This window comes from Danio rerio, chromosome 22, assembly GCF_049306965.1.
Source record: "Danio rerio strain Tuebingen ecotype United States chromosome 22, GRCz12tu, whole genome shotgun sequence".
Taxonomy (NCBI): domain Eukaryota; kingdom Metazoa; phylum Chordata; class Actinopteri; order Cypriniformes; family Danionidae; genus Danio; species Danio rerio.
In genome coordinates, this window is record NC_133197.1 from 9,767,467 (window position 1) to 9,787,193 (window position 19,727).

Genomic DNA, 19,727 nt, shown 5'->3' on the forward strand with positions numbered 1-19,727 from the left:
AATCCAGGCGTATTGCTGTTTGGCCATTTTTTGTGTGTGTGTGCGTTCTTGTGCAAGTGTGAGCCCTAAATAACTGGACTGGGAGGAAACGTTTGAGGGAGAATCTTGCCAATCCGCTTTATTTTTAGGTTGATTGAATTTGTTTTTGGATGGTTGACAGGCAATTCTAAGCAATGACAAGAGTGTGACATTGTGGCATTTTTCCGTTTACTGCGGCTTGAAACAATTGCTATTTTTGTTCACATTGTTGTGGATGATGTTGTTTGACCTTATTGATTTAAAGACCACGTGGAATATTTGATGTTACTGAAAAATGTTGAAATATTGGTGAAATAACTTTATAATGTCACTCTGTGTCAAATAATTCATAATAATGACGTTTTTTTGTCAGATTTGACCTTGTTTAAACATAAACAAAATAAGTGATCATTTAAACGAACTATAAAGCTGATAAACAAGCAAAACCTAGTGATTTGAAGTGTAAAAATTCATAGTTTTGTGCTCTTTCATCAAATATTTCCTGTTTTAAATCCACTATACATGATTTATTTAGTATATGAACTATTAGTTTCACTGAGTGACATTTTAGTGGATGTCTTTTGTAAATCATCATAGAAATGTTGAAAAAAATCAAGCATAAAAATCCACCAGAAGTATTCCAACAGAGCAAGTATGTGCAATCTGGCATGTTCCACACATTTTTGTCAAGTTTTACTCTTTCACCTTACATAAATGAAGTTAATCCCGTGAATCTGAGAGACCTTTGTTGTAGCTAGAAATGTGGATTATATAGCGTCACGGTGTGTGCACAGCTTAAAACGGGTTACACAAACTAGCAAACCGTGAAATCCCACAAAAAAACGTATAAAATCTATTTTGGCTCGTGATTGTGTCTATAAAAGCTAAAATAAGCCTTTATAATCTTGGAACTTTACATTCATTACTGAGGTTGAATGAAAAACATGACAAATGTTGGCCAAATGGCATGCTAAAGCATTGAAGCTAATCTGCACTGGAGAATATCTGTAATATGTGAGGAGAAATGTAATGTTAGGCTCAAATGCAACAATTATGGCACTTATTTTATTACGCAAACACATTTGATATCATACAAAACACAAATGAAAATGAACCGTACATAAATCAACAGGCGTCCCAGCAGTGCTTCACTAAAGCAAACAAGAGTCCAGGTTTTATCAATGGTTTAAGTGTATTGGTCCACTTTGGACCTTCAAAGTCTGTGTGCTCATGTGGATGCCGGCTGGACCGGGCCTTTATGCACATACTCCAGAGCTGTGGCAATCGTCCGCATGTCCATCTCGATACTGCGCGCCCAATTCTCCACGTCTCCGATTTCCTATAACAGATTTATCTGTCAAAATAAATCTCCATTTACACTTTAGGGAACTGAAACTGAAAGTGAACTGAAGGTAACTGAGACTTTTATTTTGGTATGTTGATGTATTAAAACAGAATATTGAGAAAGGGGTGGGGCTTTCTTTTTGTGCATCATTCCATCATAGCAAACTACTGGCAAAAAGGGCCGTGGTTAAGTATACTGTGACTGATGTGTCAAAGTGACAAATCCAAGAGCAATGGTCAGACTTTGATTGAAGATTACCAAAACAAACTACATTTTTGTTTTGTTTTTGGTGTAATTTAAAATCATTTACCAGTTATCATACACAAAAATGGCTGCAGCAACATCTCTGCTTTCCCTTGACTTTTGTTAGTGAAGGTGCTGCGCAGATCAGCTTACCACATTCGTCAGAAGTTGGCCCCCAAACTGACACAGGTAATAAAAAACTCAACTTTAGTCATGTTTATGTTGTGAAAAATCAAATGTCCACTGTTGATTATATCAGACTTTTGTTTTCTAGAGCGATTTTAAAACGTTTAATATAGGAAGTCCTCGGCTATGCATAGGCTGTTATTAACTAGAGACTGAGTGCACATAGTTTTACGTTAAGAAATGCAGTCTTGATTTTACAAACAGTCGGCAAATACCAGAGAACAGATGTAAAACAGTGATAAAATTTTGTTTTCAGTCGCGCTCAGGTGAAAGTCATGTTAGTTTTGCCTTCATTCTTTTTTGTTTTCAGTTGTTACATACAGCACGAGTCTTCAACACATTATTCTTTTACAACACGTTTTTAAACATGATAGTTTAACAAACTAATTTCTAATTACTACTTTTTTGTCTTTCCCATGGTGACAGTTATTTTGCAAGATAGTTGTAATTAGATTAAAGTGTAAATTAAAGACTTAACTAGGTAAGTTAGAGTATTTAGTCAAGTTATTGTATAACTGGTTCGTTGTGTAGACAATTAAAAAAAATATATATAGGCCAGTAATACAAACCTTAAAATAGTTTTTAAAAAAATTAAAAAGCTTTTACTCAAGACAAGCTATAAGTAATAACATTTATGACTCCAGAAGAATAATTTTTATTTTATAGGAAATACTGAGAAAATCCACATGGTTTGTTAAAAATCACTTGGGAAACATTATTTTACATCTACATTTACATTTAGTCATTTAGCAGACGCTTTTATCCAAAGCGACTTACAAATGAGGACAATGAAGCAATTTACACAACTAAGAGCAACAATGAATAAGTGCTGTAGGCAAGTTTCAGGTCTGTAAAGTCTAAGAAGGAAAGTATTAGTAGTATTAGTATTTTTTTTTTTTTTTTTTGGGTACAGTTAGTGTGATATCCAGAGAGGCAATCGCAGATTAGGAAGTGAAGTGGAGACTAAATAGTTGAGTTTTTAGTCGTTTCTTGAAAATAGCGAGTGACTCTGCTGTTCTGATGCAGTTAGGGAGTTCATTCCACCAACTGGGCAGATTGAGCTAAGCGTTCACGAAAGTGATTTCTTCCCTCTTTGGGATGGAACCACGAGGCGACGTTCATTCACAGAACGCAAGTTTCTGGGGGGCATATAGATCTGCAGAAGTGAGAGCAGATAAGAAGGAGCAAAGCTAGAAGTCACTTTGTAGGCAAACATCAGAGCTTTGAATTTGATGCGAGCAGCAACTGGCAGCCAGTGCAAACGGACTAGCAGCGGAGTGACATGTGCTCGTTTAGGTTCATTGAAGACCACTCGTGCTGCTGCGTTCTGGAGCAGTTGAAGAGGCTTGATAGAGCTAGCTGGAAGCCCAGCTAGTAGAGAGTCGCAGTAATCCAGTTTGGAGAGAACAAAAGCTTGAACAAGGAGTTGAGCTGCATGTTCAGATAAGAAGGGTCAGATCTTTCTGATGTTATAGAGTGCGAATCTGCACGATCGAGCAGATTTTAAATTAACAAGAGGGCAAAAAATATGCAACTGTGTCTGTTTACAGGTGCAAAAATGTGCCTTGGTGTACTTGAATGTTCGAAATGTACCTAGTGCTAGTACAAAGTTGCTTGTCAAATAAATTAACTAAGACTGAAAAATGATGCATAAAAAAGTCACTTTGAATAACTGTTTAAGTAGTTTATGATGTATGTTAAAGTGTGCCTCCTAAAAATACAAGTGACTTCAGCCCGGCCCCCCCAGTTACTCTAGTCTAGAACCGCTACTGCCCACATGTGCAACTGGACTGCCCAAAGGGTTAATACTGAAGTATTTGCTATATGATTCAGCCTGTGTACCTTTAAAGCCTGGTTGAAGTTCTCCACCATGTTGATCCACTGTGCCGTCTGCTTGGCAAACTGACCGGCCTGAACCTGCAGTGTCTTCACCTCATGGTCCAGCTTGCGTTGATTGACGTAGGCCTGCGCCACACTGAGAAAAAAAGCAATTAAAATGTCTTGAATTTGGCATGAAATTTAAGGTTTGACTCTTCTAAAGCATAAAAACACCATATGTTTGTGTTATTCTCCTTTAAAAATGTGTGTTCTGTGTAAGAATGTCTGTCTTGTGTTTTGGCCTCTATAACCAGCCCACTGCCAGATTAGCCAATTATATTTTGGGACCCCTTTATCAGAACTATATTTTTTTGTTAAGTTAAATTCTGACAAATAAAAAACTTTTTTATTTTAGATTTTACAGACATTTTTGTTGTGCGGCAAAGATTTTACATATAAATTCATAAATTCAATAAGGCAGATTTCAACAATCTGCAGTAACTACTGTAAGTACTTTAAAAGTGTGAGCTTTTTTTCATACATTCAGGCCTGTGTTACTTTACAACACATAAGCAAGCTGTTTTCCATGAATATGGTAGATTTTTTATTCATTAGCCACTTTACCTGCACTAAACAGTAAAAGTATTTGCTCCACAATGTTTATGAGCCCTAATAAACTAAAAAGCAACGATAACAACAGTGTACAAATCAAGCAGCATCTTAGACTTTTATTTACAGGTACAAAAAACACCAAGAAGTCTCATATGATCATGTTTAAAATGACATTAAAAATTATTTTTGCACGCGACATTTCTTATGTGACCATACTTATAATAATGCACAAGATTTTGATACATTTGTTGTGAAAAGCCATTCACTTACATTCAGTCATGCAGTTTTAAGCTGCTTTCACAGAGTTTCGTCATAATGTACACACTTAAAGACGTGGATTATGACCACATTCATCACATGAACTCACCATAGAAATCCTGTGCATTAAGTAACACCTTAGAAAATATAAAACCTTTCCAACTCACCCTACATTGAGATGATCCACCAGAGCTTCAGTTAAACATGTAGCAGCTGCTATTGCTTCTCTTCTTCGTCTTTCTGTAGATTACAGTAGCATTTTATAACATTAGGATTTATTTCAGGACATTATTATTTAGTGTAAAGTTTAACATCTTTAAACATAAATAAAGCGATTTCTAAATTCACGTTTTTGTAAAAATAATGATAATAATAATAATAAAAATAAATAAGTTGTTTGTTTTTGTATTGAAATAAACACTAAATCAAAAAAAATCAAGGTTTCTGAATATTTAATTTTAATGAACTTCTATATTTTGTTACGTATTTATTCATAATTTTTTGCATGTTTTGCCTTAATATTCTCCATTCATGCGATATATAAGTAGTCAGGAAATAAAAAAACAACGTCAAAGCAAAAGATTAGTGAACTCCAAAAATGACCTCTCAAAAACCTAAATCTCATTGGAATATCGAATGCAGGTTTTTATAAACGTTAACTTAAAAACTTGAACACATAAACTGTTATATCTACATTTAAAAGGCCCATGAAATAGAGATTTACAGACGCACATACCTTGTAGCTCCTTCCTTTCGTTTTGTTTCGCTTGGTGTTCTTTTAATAACCGCGAGAGCATTTTGGCTACTTTATTTAGCAGAAATGAAAATAATTCGATGTGCCTGAAAGCCAATTTTCTCTAAATGTTTTGACAATCACTAGCCTCACATGACAAGACGCTCTGAAAACATACGGAGAGCGCGGAAGAACAAAAATATAGTGACAGTATTTTAAAACGCCGTTTCAAAATAAAAGTTATTGACTAGACAGTTCCTCAAAGAATACATAAATGTACTCAACCACAAGTGGTTCCAAAGATTATTAGTAGATATTTTAAAAAAAGTTTTGGAAAATGTTGAAACTGTTGATAGTCATTGTTTCTCAATATGTTATTTTGTGAGGCGAGTAAATAATCACGAATGATTTTTTACCTTTGACTTGTTTCAAACCAGTTAGGTTATTTATATGGCGGAAGGTAAGTAAATAATGAAGAATTGTACTCCTTTTAGTTAACTTAAGTTTAAAGAGATATAACAATTCTACAATTGTTTATTCATCCTTGACTTGTTTCAAACCAGTTAGGTTTTGTTTATTTATTTATTAAAGTGGAAGGCGAGTAATTAATGATGAATTTTACTTTTTGGTTAACTATTTTTTAAAAGGATATTACACCCCAAAATACAAATACAATCGCTTATTGACTTGTTTCAAACCAGTTGGATTTTTGTTTATTTATTTATTTCTGTTTAATACAAATGAAGATATTTTGAGGAATGTAGGACATTGACATCCATAGTATAAAAACAAATACAACAGCAGTCAATGGTTACATGTTTTCCAATGTTTCTTTTCAAAACTGACAGTGGCTTAAAATGCATTTGAATGAGAGTTAAATGTATTATTTATCATTGATTTTACATCGTTAAGTTATTTTAAATTAACTGTATCATTTATTGAGCATGTTTTTTTTAACGTGAGGAACAGCAAATGGGGTATCAGCACACAGATTTTTTATTTTAGGACCAAAAAGCTTCCGGTAAACTGTCTTTTCATTACAAAGTCACCACGTTTAAGATTTGTTTTGCTTTAAAAGATAAGTGTACTGCCTAATAGATATGATATATTGGGTATCAGACCGGACAAAATGCCCTGCATTAAATTCAATTTTCCCTGTCATATCTTTAAAATATTAATTTATTTTACCCCAGTATTTTCAACTGTTTTTGCGCTAGCAATAGCATGCTGGTACTAAGCGCGGTTTTTGAGTTATTGCCGTGGCGTGTATCACTGAATGTGTCAGGAAACAAAACCAACTTAACCGCGCTCTGGTACTAACAGCTCTAGAGTTTACATGGTCTATCACAGGTGTCAAACTCAATTCCTGGAGGGCCGAAGCCCTGCACAGTTTTGTTCCAACCCTGCTCCAACACACTTACCTGTAGGTTTCAAACAAGCCTGAAGGACTCAATTAGTTTGATCAGGTGTGTTTAATTTGGGTTGGAACTAAACTGTGCAGAGCTGCGGCCCTTTTGGAACGGAGTTTGACACCTGTGGTCTATCATCTCAATTCATGCTTGAACAACTAAATGAATGCTTACATTTTTTTAACTGGTTGTTTTTATATCACATTATGATGTGGATTATGTAAAAATGAACCGTGTAAAATTGTAAAAAATAACATTAATATTTCATCGGAGATTTACCGTTTGCTGGAAAACTGTGCAGCTCATTCTAATGGGTGTGACACTTTTTGTTTTTACATTGGGGACTTTTATTTTGAAGGTTTTCTACAAGGCCACCTTGTTCGTGCTGAAACTAAACCACAACTCCCACAATCCTTCACTCCACACGTAAACATTAACCCATATGAAACTACAGCTGGAGCTCCTGAAGCGATTCACATGAAATGACACAAAAGGTGCTCCGTGATCCCGGTTCAGTTCGGCGGATCTCGCTCATTTAAACCCCTGTCATGCGCCACACACACCGGACAGACAGATGACTTTCAACGGACAAGAGTTTATTGAGCTGCGCGGGCCTGAATGAGATGATGTGGCCTTTAAGTTAGCAGAGCAGCTAAACCTGTTGTGTTTTTCTGTGGAGTAAAACGATGGAGCTCGAGTTTGAACATTAGCCACAGGATGAATCTGAAGAGGTCGCGGAGTGTCGGAGCTTCCCCGCTCAATGGAGTCGGAAAACAAGGTGTGTTTTACTGAAGTCTGGTCATATATGACAGCAGGAGGAGGAGAAGGGTTTACTGCTTCACTTTAACTGTCGATAAATGGAGAAATGTCGATAATAATGATTTTTACAGTTATAAAACTATCGAGTGTTGGGAGATAGATAGATAGATAGATAGATAGATAGATAGATAGATAGATAGATAGATAGATAGATAGATAGATAGGTAGAAATGGAACAAATATACGTTAGAGGGTCTGGAATACATCTGTCAGTGCAAACATTGATGTAGATAGATGAATAAATGACTATCTATCTTTCTTTCTATCTAATGTCTAAATAGTTGGGTTAAAAATACCCCGAAATATAACCCAACTATAGGTTATTTTAGCACTTACCCAACTGGGTTATTTTATCTAATGAATTGGGCTATTTTGATTAAATGTTGTTATTTTCCATTCTGGTATTACTATTGCTACTATTACTAGTACTACTATTAAATTTATAATTATGACTGTGTAAATAAATAACATACAGTATTCAAAAATATTGAAAATGCTTTTCCTTCATTACATTTTACTTCCAGGCACTTTTGTTAAAATAAATCAAGAATCGCAAACAATAAAGAAACAGAACAAAGTGCAGACAGTTATAAACTGTGCAAGCAGAACATCATGTGTTGATTGAGCAAAATATAGAGCTCTGTGTGCTGGAGAGGCTGTCCAGCAGCTGCAGCAGGCTCCACTCAGTGTTAACAATGTACAATACATTTTAACCACATCCGAACGCTTCTAAAAGATGGTCTTGGATAGCAAATCGGATATAAAAACATGACACCGAGAGGTAATTTGATTAAAAATAAATTAATGAATTATTGCATTTGAGCTTAAATAAAAGTAATAACGCAAAAACAACATTACATACGCATGTTAATACAGCTGTTTTGTGTCAGTTAAATCAGTTGACTGTTGAAATTCAAATTTTTAACCCAACTGGTAGAGTTATTAAATAAATAACCCAATAAAGGTTAAAAATAACCCAACAAAGCACAAAATATTTATCTCAACTAGTTGAGTTATTAATAAACAATCTAATACAGATTAAAAATAACCCAACAAAGCACCAAATATGTTTAACTCAACCATTTGTTTAAATAAAAAACTCAACATTTTTAAGTGTCTGTCTGCCTGCCAATTTGTCTATCTCTCTGTCTGTTGTTCCGTCTGTTGGTCCGTCTATATTTGTTTGTAATATTATATTTATGTTTAATATGAATGTCTTCAATAAATAAATATACCACTATTTTGCACACACATTTACAGTAGTCAACATTTGAATCGGATCAAAAGCCTTCCTTAAAGTTGTCCTAAAACTATTGAACAACACATATTCTTGTCTTGAGACAATTTTGTATAACCTTTTTAGTTTTTTTGATCCACTTCAAATGTGGACAACTGTAACTGTGTATGTGAGTGTGCAAAATAGTTGTGTATGTATTTATTATAGACATAAACATTCATAAAAAAAAAATATATATATATATATATATATATATATATATATATATATATATATATATATAAAACTTTTAAAAACTTTTTTAATTCGGTTTATTTGTTTGTGTATATATAACACTTGGTTCAGATATGTAACATATTGTTTGGCAGCACTAGATGGAATGAAAATACAGAGATGGGACATTCTACCAGAAGCGTACATTATTAGTCCCTGAAATAAAACATAAATACAATTAATTAAAATTATTTCATCCTAAAAAAAAATCGAAGATGGACTAATGGTTGATTTCTGCTAGTTGTTCTGTATGTCAATCATTTGGTTCTCAGATTTTTGTTCCTCATTAAAAACACTTCACAAATGTACAAACCCCTGTCATTGTCCTTGTCATCTGCCCAATTGAACCTACAGCTTTAATAGTTTTGTTATGCTATGTGGAAAAATACTTCAGAAATAGCAAGTTTTAAGTTGTTATCATTCACATAAGTTGATTTAAAACATGAAATTATAAAGTAAATTCTACAAATAAATACTATTATACAATTATCCACATTTTTCCCAGTCCTGTCACATTTGCATTAAATATAACACAAATACACCTTGACGGCTATGACTCAGAGGAAGTGACATCATTTGTTTTTGAAGCTGGCAGGTATCAAGGATGCGTTCTATCATTGAATTGTAGGATTTTATGCTTGTTTTTGTATGATATTTTTGAGGAGAAGAAGCTCAAAGGTCAGGCTCTGTAACATTTTTTATAAGTGATAATGTACGTTTCTGGTTGAATGTCCTAGATGATGTATTTTTAGGTGTGTGAAATTTTTATTTCTGCCTCATAATCCTTTAAATGTGTCTAATAGTTTTTCTATGGGAGTGTCCTGTGACTCAATTTGCCATTGATAGGCATTGTGCTCATTGTTTCATATCATAAACACTTTTATTCATAATCTTCGTCGCTGTTTTTTCTTCATAGATTAACGAACATATTTTAATCTAACATTAAAAAAAGTGGCTAACTAGAGCAAAAATCGGTTTATTTAAATCACAACCACTGCAAATCCTTTTCAAATCAATTCTTCTTTTTTTTTTTTTTTGTGGTAATTTGTGGCAATGCTTTATTTTATTACAATATTTTTTATTGGCCGATACTTAAATAAACAACTTGAACAAACATATAATATAATTTAATACACAAACTAACTGTCAACATTTACAAAAACAGTCCTACGTTTGTGTTCTCCTATGTTAGTGTATATATTATAATAATGTGACTAGATTTATAGAAAGAAAAGTATACAAATTCCATCATAAACTAAAATAATTAATTATTAATATTATTAATTGTTGCTATTATTAATATTGTAGCAAGGCAGAAGGTTGGTTAGATGAACAGGAGCTCGATTATTTAAAGCTTTATAGGTAAGAAGCAATATTTTATAATCAATACGGAACTTAACAGGCAGCCAGTGTAATGAGGATAAAATTCGGGGGATATGATCATATTTTCTTGACCTAGTAAGAACTCTGGCATCTGCAGTTTTTGCACTAACTAACGTTTATTAATGGAGGATGCTGGGCAGCCAACAAACAGAGCATTACAGTAATCTAGCATAGAAGTCATAAAAGCATGAACTAGCTTTTCTGCATCTGAGATGGATAGCATACTTCGTAACTTAGTGCTATTTGTTAGATGAAAGAAGGCGGTTTTTGTGACATGGAAGATAGGATTATTAAAAGTTCAGTTGCTAGTCTAATAGTCTAATATAACACCCAGATCTTTTACAGTAGAGCTAATACCAACTTTGACATAAACAACTAATTAAAAATAGTTTAATCTCATATCTGTCTTAAATCTTCTGTCCCTCTGGGATCGTCTGTCTTGACCAAACACTTGCGCAAATGAAGAGTAAAGTTGAAGATCTGCATTTCCAGTGGATGTTTGAGTCCGTTCAGATCATCAGTGTGTGTGTTGTGTCAATGATTTCAGACGTGGAGAGTAGACGCAGAAAGAAGATGTCTGAGATCACGCAGGCTCTGAGCTGCCGGCCTGTGGACGTTGCGGCTCTGAGACGAATGGCCATCAGTGAAGGAGGTCTAATGACCGACGAGATCAGACGCCTGGTGTGGCCCAAACTGCTCAACGTCTCTGAGGAAAACATACCAGAGGAACTGGGTGAGAGAGACAAGCATTTATCTGTTGCAATCTGATTTCATACTCAATTCAAGATAAAGCATGGTCATGTTCAGTTTGGGAGGCAAATTGAATGTATTATGAGGAGAAAAACATGATTTAATTGTCATGAAAAGTATTCGAATTGCATTGCTACATATTTCACAGGCAATATAAGTTTTTAGTTAATATAAGCTAGTTAATATACTATATAATGTAGTTAATATTAGTTCATTTTAATATTGAAATGTTTTTTGTGTAAGAATTTGATGCTTAATTACATTCTCATCCCTTTTATAGAGAATGTTACTATTATTATGTATAATTCTACTAATATATACTGTTATATTGTATTCTAATTTATTTAAATTATACAAGTATATTTTTATGTTGATTTTGAAATATTTTTATTATTATAAACATACTGTATATTATTTTAAGATGATAAACCACAATTACTATTAGGCAAAAAATCCAACTGTAAAAAATGTGTGTGTGTGTGTGTGTGTGTGTGTGTGTGTGTGTGTGTGTGTGTGTGTGTGTGTGTGTGTGTGTGTGTGTATATAGACACACACACATACAAACACATACACACACATAAACATACATACATATACACATATACTATATATATATATATATATATATATATATATATATATATATATATATATATATATATATATATAAATATGTATGTATGTATATATATATATATATATATATATATATATATATATATATATATATATATATATATATATATATATATATATATATATATATATATATATATATATGTATGTGTGTGTGTGTGTGTGTATATATATATATATATATATATATAAATATGTATATATATATGTTTGTTTGTGTGTGTGTGTATATATATATATATATATATATATATATATATATATATATATATATATATATATATATAAATATGTGTGTGTGTATGTATGTATGTATGTGTGTGTGTGTGTATATATATATATATATATATATATATATATATATATATATATATATAAATATGTGTGTATGTGTATATATATATATATATATATATATATATATATATATATATATATTGAATTAAATTAAACTACTTAAAATAATGTTTACACATAATTCCAAGCATTTAAAACTCAGCTTTAAATCACTGGAATACATTAAATTATACTACCTTTAACAGGAAAATCACTAAATTAAATTGTAAATAATATTTCAAAAATATTTATTATATAATTTTATTCTTTTAATCATTATTTCAATTGCTAAACAATGAATGTCCTACATTTGTTTATGCTTTCCTTTATACAGTTTAATTTAATGCTGAAACAACAACATTAGCAACACCAAAAAACAGCACATTTCTTTCTAAATTATATAGTGTTGCCAGATAAAGCGGCCAAAACCCACCCAAACGAAATCAACCTAGTTACTTTAACTGTCATAATTTTAACCAAACAGCAAGAAACACCAGCAGTCACAGATTTTCAACATAACCGGATCACATCGAAACACCGCCCCCCTCTCACACAAACACTGGGCTTAATGTTGTGTAGATTACACTACCTACTAGAGTAGGCCTATGTTTTACTTTCGAAATGCAGTTCATTTATCTTATGTGGCGTTTTTATATTCTTTTGAACATAATTGGGTGCTGCTTGTCAATCAAACAACGCTTCTATGTTCTTGCTGTCAATTACGGAAAAAAATTATCGATTAGTTTTATGATAAACCGCCGTGAGTTTAACTCCTGGCACATGCACACAAAGGGGAGTCTGCTATGTCCGGAGAGTCAGATTTTGATATAACTTCTTCACCTCCTCTTGTGGGTGGGCCCACAGAGTTTGTGCTATGCGCTAGTCACTATTAACTGAATGGAGTAGCAGTTCGCAGTTATGTTTTGTTAAATAAGTTGCAGATAAAATTTAAGTTTCAAAACCGCCCAAATTTTGTCAACCCACCTCTGCTATTTTTTACCCACAAAATCTAATTCAAAACCGCCCAATTGGGCAGGAAACCACCCAATCTGGCAACACAGCACAGATCTAAAACCAGTTTTTTGTTTCAGATCCTGTCGATCGAGAAAACAACAAAGACTTTAACCAGGTTCTTCTTGATGTTCAGCGGTCACTTAGACGCTTTCCTCCAGGTCAGCAGACCTATATTTTATTCTATTTTATTTCATAGTATTATATTATCCAGAATGAGCAGCTGCAGTGTTCGTAACTGAAATCCAGTGTTTTGTGTGTGCTTTTGTGCCTCAGGGATGCCGGATGAGCAGCGTGAGGGTCTTCAGGAGGAGCTCACCGATATTATTCTGCGTGTTTTGGTGAAAAACCCTCAGCTGCATTACTATCAGGGTTATCATGACATCGTGGTCACTTTCCTGCTGGTGCTCGGAGAGAGACTCGCCACTGCCCTCGTGGAGAAACTCTCCACACACCACCTCAGGTCTGAACATATAAATAGAAATTCCTATTCATAAATATAAATGTATATGATTTGTAAAAGCAAATGTGTAGTATCTATTTTTGCCTGTTAGGGGGGGGAAATTTTTTCGTATAATCATTCTCAATTCCTACTAACTACTAGAAATATAAAAAAGTTACGACAGATAGATGGACAGACAGATAGAAAGATAAATAGACAGACAGACAGACAGACTTTCCCAGTAGATATTAGCATGTTGTTAGCATGATTCAAGTATGAATTAGCTTATTTTTTAGTGTTAATGAACATGTTGTTAACATATAATATAAATTAGCATGTTGCTAACATGTTTCTAGTGTGGATTAGCATGTTTTTAGTATGAATTAGCTTGTTTATAGAGTGAATTGGCATGTTTTTACATATGGTATGAATGAGCATGTTGTTAACATGTCTCTTTATTGCTAACTTGTTTCCAGTATGGATTAGCATGTTGTTAGCATGTTTCTAGTATGAATTAGTTTGTTTGTTGTGTGAATTAGCATGTTGTTAACATATATTATGAATGAGGATGTTGCTAGCATGTTTCCAGTATGAATTAGCTTGTTGTTAGCATGTTTCAAGTATGAATTAGCTTATTTTTAGTGTGAATGAACATGTTGTTACATTTAATATAAATTAGCATGTTGCTAACATGTTTCTAGTGTGGATTAGCATGTTTTAGTATGAATTAGCTTGTTTATAGTGTGAATTGACATGTTGTTAACATATGGTATAAATGAGCTTGTTGCTAACATGTCTCTACGTTGCTAACTTGTTTCCAGTATGGATTAGCATGTTGTTAGCATGAATTAGCTTGTTTATAGTGTGAATTAGCATTTTGATAACATATAGTATGAATGAGCATGTTGCTAGCATGTTTCCAGTATGAATTAGCTTGTTGATAGCATGAAATCGAATAGTTTTCTTGTTAAATGTAGTATAAAATGTATTTTATTCCTGTGACTTAAGGCTGATTTAAAATGTATGCAGTCATGTGTAAATATGAAATAATAAAATAAACAATAAAATGTCAAATATTTTAATTCAATTCAGTATTATGTATTTTTTATATTTAAATCATCATCATCATCACTAAATTATGCAAACTGTTTTATGTAGATAATCAGTAAAAAAATCTTATTTTTTTGTACAGTTCTTACAATATTTAACATAAAACTGTAATTTAATTAGCATATTTAATTCCTCCAGTTTCTCTACTAAAAGTACAACAAAAATAACCAAATTATTTAAAAAAAAAAAAAAAAAAAAAAAAGCTAATTTTGTTGGTTTCTCCTCTATCACAGGGACTTTATGGACCCCACGATGGACAACACTAAACACATCCTGAACTATCTGATGCCCATCATCGAGAGGGTCAATCCTGAGGTCTTCGACTTCATGCAGCAGTCAGTCAACAAACGCCTTTAATATTTGCTTTCCCTCTCTCTTGTCTGTGTGTTTGCTGAAGCACAATAGTCTGCTTGATCTGTGTTCCTGTGTGTTCATCATTATGCAACATCAAAATCACCATCTCCTGAACACACAGTGCCCTCTGTTCTGTATTTTCTCCCTCTTCGTCACTGGTAAACGTCTCCATTTTGTCTGCAGGGCTGAAGTGGGCACCATATTCGCCCTCAGCTGGCTGATCACCTGGTTCGGGCACGTCCTGTCAGATTTCCGCCACGTGGTTCGGTTGTATGATTTCTTCCTGGCCTGCCATCCGCTCATGCCCATCTACTTCGCTGCAGTGGTGGGTCGTTTTGTTTTTTCTTCAGAAAGCTTCGTTTCTGGTTTGTGGGTCAGCATGTTTGGCAATCGCTGCTATTTTTAGGCCTGAATCAGACTGTGTTTTCAGGGTGGAATAAATAATTGATACTTTCTATTATGTCGGGACTGTTTGTCCTGATTTTTCTTTCCAGCTACTGTAGTTTTTTTTTATATCTGGAGTTTTGATGTTAGACAAGACTCTTCTTAAACATTAATTACTGAAAATTGCCATTTCTATAATTAGAAGAATACTTTTCTCAATACCGTGGCATAAGGTGAAGTAATATTTCACCTTTAAATGTCACTGTAATTACTATAATGTTAAAAAAGGGGTATTCACTACTGTTATAACACAATTGCTATTTTAAAATGCCATTGTCATTACCGTAATGCAAAGAAGCAATTTCATATTTCTCATTGCTATAGCATACAGTTAATCTGTAAAGTAATTATCTGCAGATCGTGTTGCATCGTGAGGAGGAGGTCTTGGACTGTGAGTGTGACATGGCCATGATGCACCACCTCCTGTCCCGCATCCCAGAGGACCTGCCGTATGAAACGCTGATCAGCCGCGCTGGAGATCTGTTCGTGCAGTTTCCTCCATCAGAGCTAGCCAGAGAGCGCAGTCAGCAGTGAGTTTCTCTTCGCAGTGATTTTACAGACGCCCTCAAAATCAATGGTTACAAAGATTCGGACATTATAAAATATGCTTTCCATTTAGGGTGAACGAGTTCCAGGTTTTGTATTTGAACCGCATAAACTTTTCCAACACACACACTTTCTGATCTAGATATACAACAGCACGGAGCAGATCATACGCACAAGTCAACGCAAACCTGAATTCTGCACTGCATGCTGTAGTGTGCACTTGGAGAAATGGTGGAAATCATGAATCAGATGTGCTCAATAACACAAGCTCTGATATAAACAACATGCTGCTTGCTATTTTTAATAAGGGGAGGGGCTACCCAATAAGTCCCTCCCTTCCTCTGTTTTTGTGAATATTATGTCACGCATCAAACGCAGCTGCACATTTCACACGGCTTCAGAGCACTGTTGGGGAAGGTTGGCTTTCATTACAAGTGACATTACAATCTTGCATTACTTGTTGTAGGACTTACTTTTTAAGTGAAGTAATGCATTATGTCACATTTCCAAAACTTTTATTCTAGGCTGGGCTTGTTTGTTGGTGAGAATATAATTTTTTTTTTACACATACAAGTCAGTTTTTTTAATCAAAAGGGAAATGTAAAGTGAGTAAACTTCAGCCGAAAATGTTAATCCTCATCTGTAATGTTGAGGCGCAGCTCAAATCAAGCTTTCAGAAGTGCTGCATTTCTGGGTCTCTTAAAGAACAGGATGCATGATGAAAACCGTTTGAATTTTAATGTTTTTATTTGTTTTAAGTGAAACTGGATTGGTTTTTATGCAAGTGAGATGGCTAAATACATGTTTACATTTAATTGTTATTGTTATAATAATATTATTATTATTATATTATAATATTTATTATAATAAATTAATTATAAATAATTAATTTATATATAATTATTATTATAATATTATTAATAATATTATTATTATTATAACCTTTACTTTACCAGGAAAGACGCATTGAGATTAAAAATCTCTTTTACAAGAGCGTTAATTAAGATTTAAGCTGGAACTACAGAAATGTAATAAATTGCAAATTCATCAAACATGATACTACCAATAAAGTGCAAAACTGTGCTTGCCGCCATCTTGATTTCAGAGCGAACACATCATATTTCCTCTTCGTACACAATATATGTTTACTCCAGATTTCAATCAACACAGGGACTAGAAAGCTGTCAGTCTACTAATAAAATAACTGGTAATACTTGTTTTTTGAAAAAAGTTACTCAGATTTATTTATTTGAAATGAAAAAGTAATGCATTACTTTACTAGTTACTTGAAAAAGTAATCTGATTACAAGTAACTCTCATTGCTAACCCAACATTGCTTCAGACGTCTTTTAATCTCTACAACTCTCAACAACGACAAAAAACGTTTGTTTTCTTTCAGAACAGCCATATGTGAGTATATTCCCAATTTTAATCAACAAAGGGACTGGAAAGCTGTCAGTCTGCTAATAAAATAACTGGCGGTACTTGTTTTTTGAAAAAGTAACTTGATAACCTAGGATTCAGAAAGAACAATGCGTTTTTTTTCCAGGCCATGGTACACTGGACCAGCTCTATACCCTCACTAGAGTGCTTGAGGGTTCATGGGGTATGCCCACAGGAAGGCATTCGACCGTGTCTTCCATGGCATTCTGTGGAGGGTGTTCGGGGAGTATGGGTCAGAGGCGCTCTGTTAAGAGCTGTCTCGTCCCTGTATGAACAGAGTAGTTTGGAGTTTGGTTGGCATTGCCCGCAATAAGTCAAACTTGTTTCCAGTGCATGTTGGACTCCAGCAGGGCTGCCCCTTGTCACCAATTCTGTTCATCATTTTTATGGACAGAATTTCAAGGCGCAGCCTTAAGCTGGAGGGGGTCCGATTCGGGGACCACAGGATCTCATCTCTGTTATTTCAACAAATTTGTTCTGTTGGCTTCATCGAACATGGACCTTCAGCATGCACTGGGCCAGTTTGCTGCCTAGTCTGAGACGGCTGGGATGAGAATCAGCACCTCCAAGTCTGAGGCCATGGTGCCCCACCGGAAAAAGGTGGTTTGCCATCTCCAGGTTGGAAGAAAGTCCTTAACCCAGGTGGAAGAGTTCAAGTATTTTGGGGTTTTGTTCACGAGTGAGGGAAGGATGGAACGCAGACTAGTGCAGCGACAGCAGTATTGCGGTCGATGTACCGCTTCATTGTGGTAAAAAAGAATCTAAGCCGGAAGGCAAAGCTCTCGATTAACTGGTCAGTCTACGTTCCTACTCTCACCTATGGTCATGAACTTTGGGTAATGACCCAAAGGACAAGATGTCAGATACAAGTGGCCGAAATGAGTTTTCTTAGCAGGGTGCTTCCTTGTAGATAGGGTGAGGAGCTCTGACATCCGGGAGGAGCTCAAAGTAGAGCCACTGCTCCTCCACATCCAGAGAAGTCAGCTGAGGTGGCTCGGGCATCTGTTTTGAATGCCTCCTGGATGCCTACTTAGGGGGGTGTTCCAGGCATGTCCCACTGGGAGGAGGCCTTGTGGAAGATCCAGGACAAGCTGGAGGGACAATGTCTCTCGGCTGGCCTAGGAACGCCTCAGGATCCCCCCGGAGGAGCTGGAAAAAGTGTATGGGGTTCTCTCCTAAGACTGCTGCCCCCACAACCTGGCCCCGGAAAAGCAGATGAAAATAAATGAATGAATAACTCGGATACTTTATTTTAAATTAAAAAGGGATGCATTACTTTATTGGTTACTTGAAAAACTCATGTAGTCTGATTACATGTAGCTCTCATTACTACCCCAGCATTGCTTCAGAGTTTTTTTTAATCTTGAAAACTCAAAACAAAAAATGATCCGACAATCTCTTGTTTTCCACCAGAACGGCAGTCTCCACATTTAAAGACTTTGAGCTGGCGTCGACGCAGCAGCGGCCGGACGTGGTGCTTCGCCAGAGACGGAAAGAGCAGCAGCAGCGAACACTGGAGGCTCAGCGCGGGACTGTGGCGGTGGTTCAGCCTACGGCACGCCGCTTCATGAGGTTAGCGGTGATGGGTTTGACGGTGGCACTGGGAGCCGCGGCGCTGGCCGTGGTGAATTCAGCTCTGGAATGGGCTCCGAAATTAGACTTACTGTTTCCGTGAAGGAGCTGAAATAACAGCACAAGCTCACAGTTGAAGGACTGAATATGTTTTTTTTTTTTTTTTTAAGTATTTATACTTGTAAAGAAGTTAGACTAATAAATAAAATATATTGTGCGCATAGTTGTTATAATTCAATAAGATTCTGAAATGATACCGTAAATCGAGCGTCAGTTGTTGAGTTGCGGTAAACGTAAAGCAGAGATTCGTACACTAAACTTCTCATTCGTGAAATGTGGTCTGAGCAAATTTTTGCGTAATTTTTTTTGACATTTTTTTTTACGAATAATTCAAATTTACGTAATAGCTATGTCGCGTGTTGTCTAAACTTATGCGACATTGTTTAGGAATGTGATTTGAGCAAATTTTTTGACGTAAAAATTTTATGTATATAAAAAATTATTGAAATTAACACAATACCATGTTCACGTTTATTGTTCGCAAAACTGTTTTGCATCGTCACTGAATTCAGTGCAACAATTGAATAAATAAAGTTAGATTTTGTTAATTGTCAATTTACATAATGGGTTTACGAACAATATATGACTCAAAATTATTAAACTATTATTTATTTAATTGGCGTGTAAATTCAGTTTGATGATTTACTTTAAAATTATTTGTTACAATTTTTTAATTGTATTTTTTATAA

The 19,727-nt window shown here is 34.6% G+C and overlaps 2 protein-coding genes across 2 annotated transcripts; one reads left to right on the top strand and one right to left on the bottom strand.

Moving 5' to 3' along the window:
- Nucleotides 1-91: 91 nt before the first annotated feature.
- On the bottom strand, nucleotides 92-5,342 carry bloc1s1 (biogenesis of lysosomal organelles complex-1, subunit 1). Its single transcript, NM_001044350.2, is given in 4 exon segments — nucleotides 92-1,357; nucleotides 3,635-3,767; nucleotides 4,648-4,720; nucleotides 5,217-5,342. Coding segments are annotated over 4 exon segments (378 nt in total). The 5' UTR covers nucleotides 5,278-5,342; the 3' UTR covers nucleotides 92-1,246.
- A 1,992-nt stretch (nucleotides 5,343-7,334) lies between these two features.
- Nucleotides 7,335-19,197, top strand: tbc1d20 (TBC1 domain family, member 20). The gene is given in 8 exon segments (NM_001025172.1): nucleotides 7,335-7,400; nucleotides 10,882-11,067; nucleotides 13,148-13,228; nucleotides 13,344-13,530; nucleotides 14,853-14,954; nucleotides 15,157-15,298; nucleotides 15,775-15,947; nucleotides 18,820-19,197. Coding segments are annotated over 8 exon segments (1,194 nt in total). The 5' UTR covers nucleotides 7,335-7,339; the 3' UTR covers nucleotides 19,082-19,197.
- The last annotated feature ends 530 nt before the right edge of the window (nucleotides 19,198-19,727 follow it).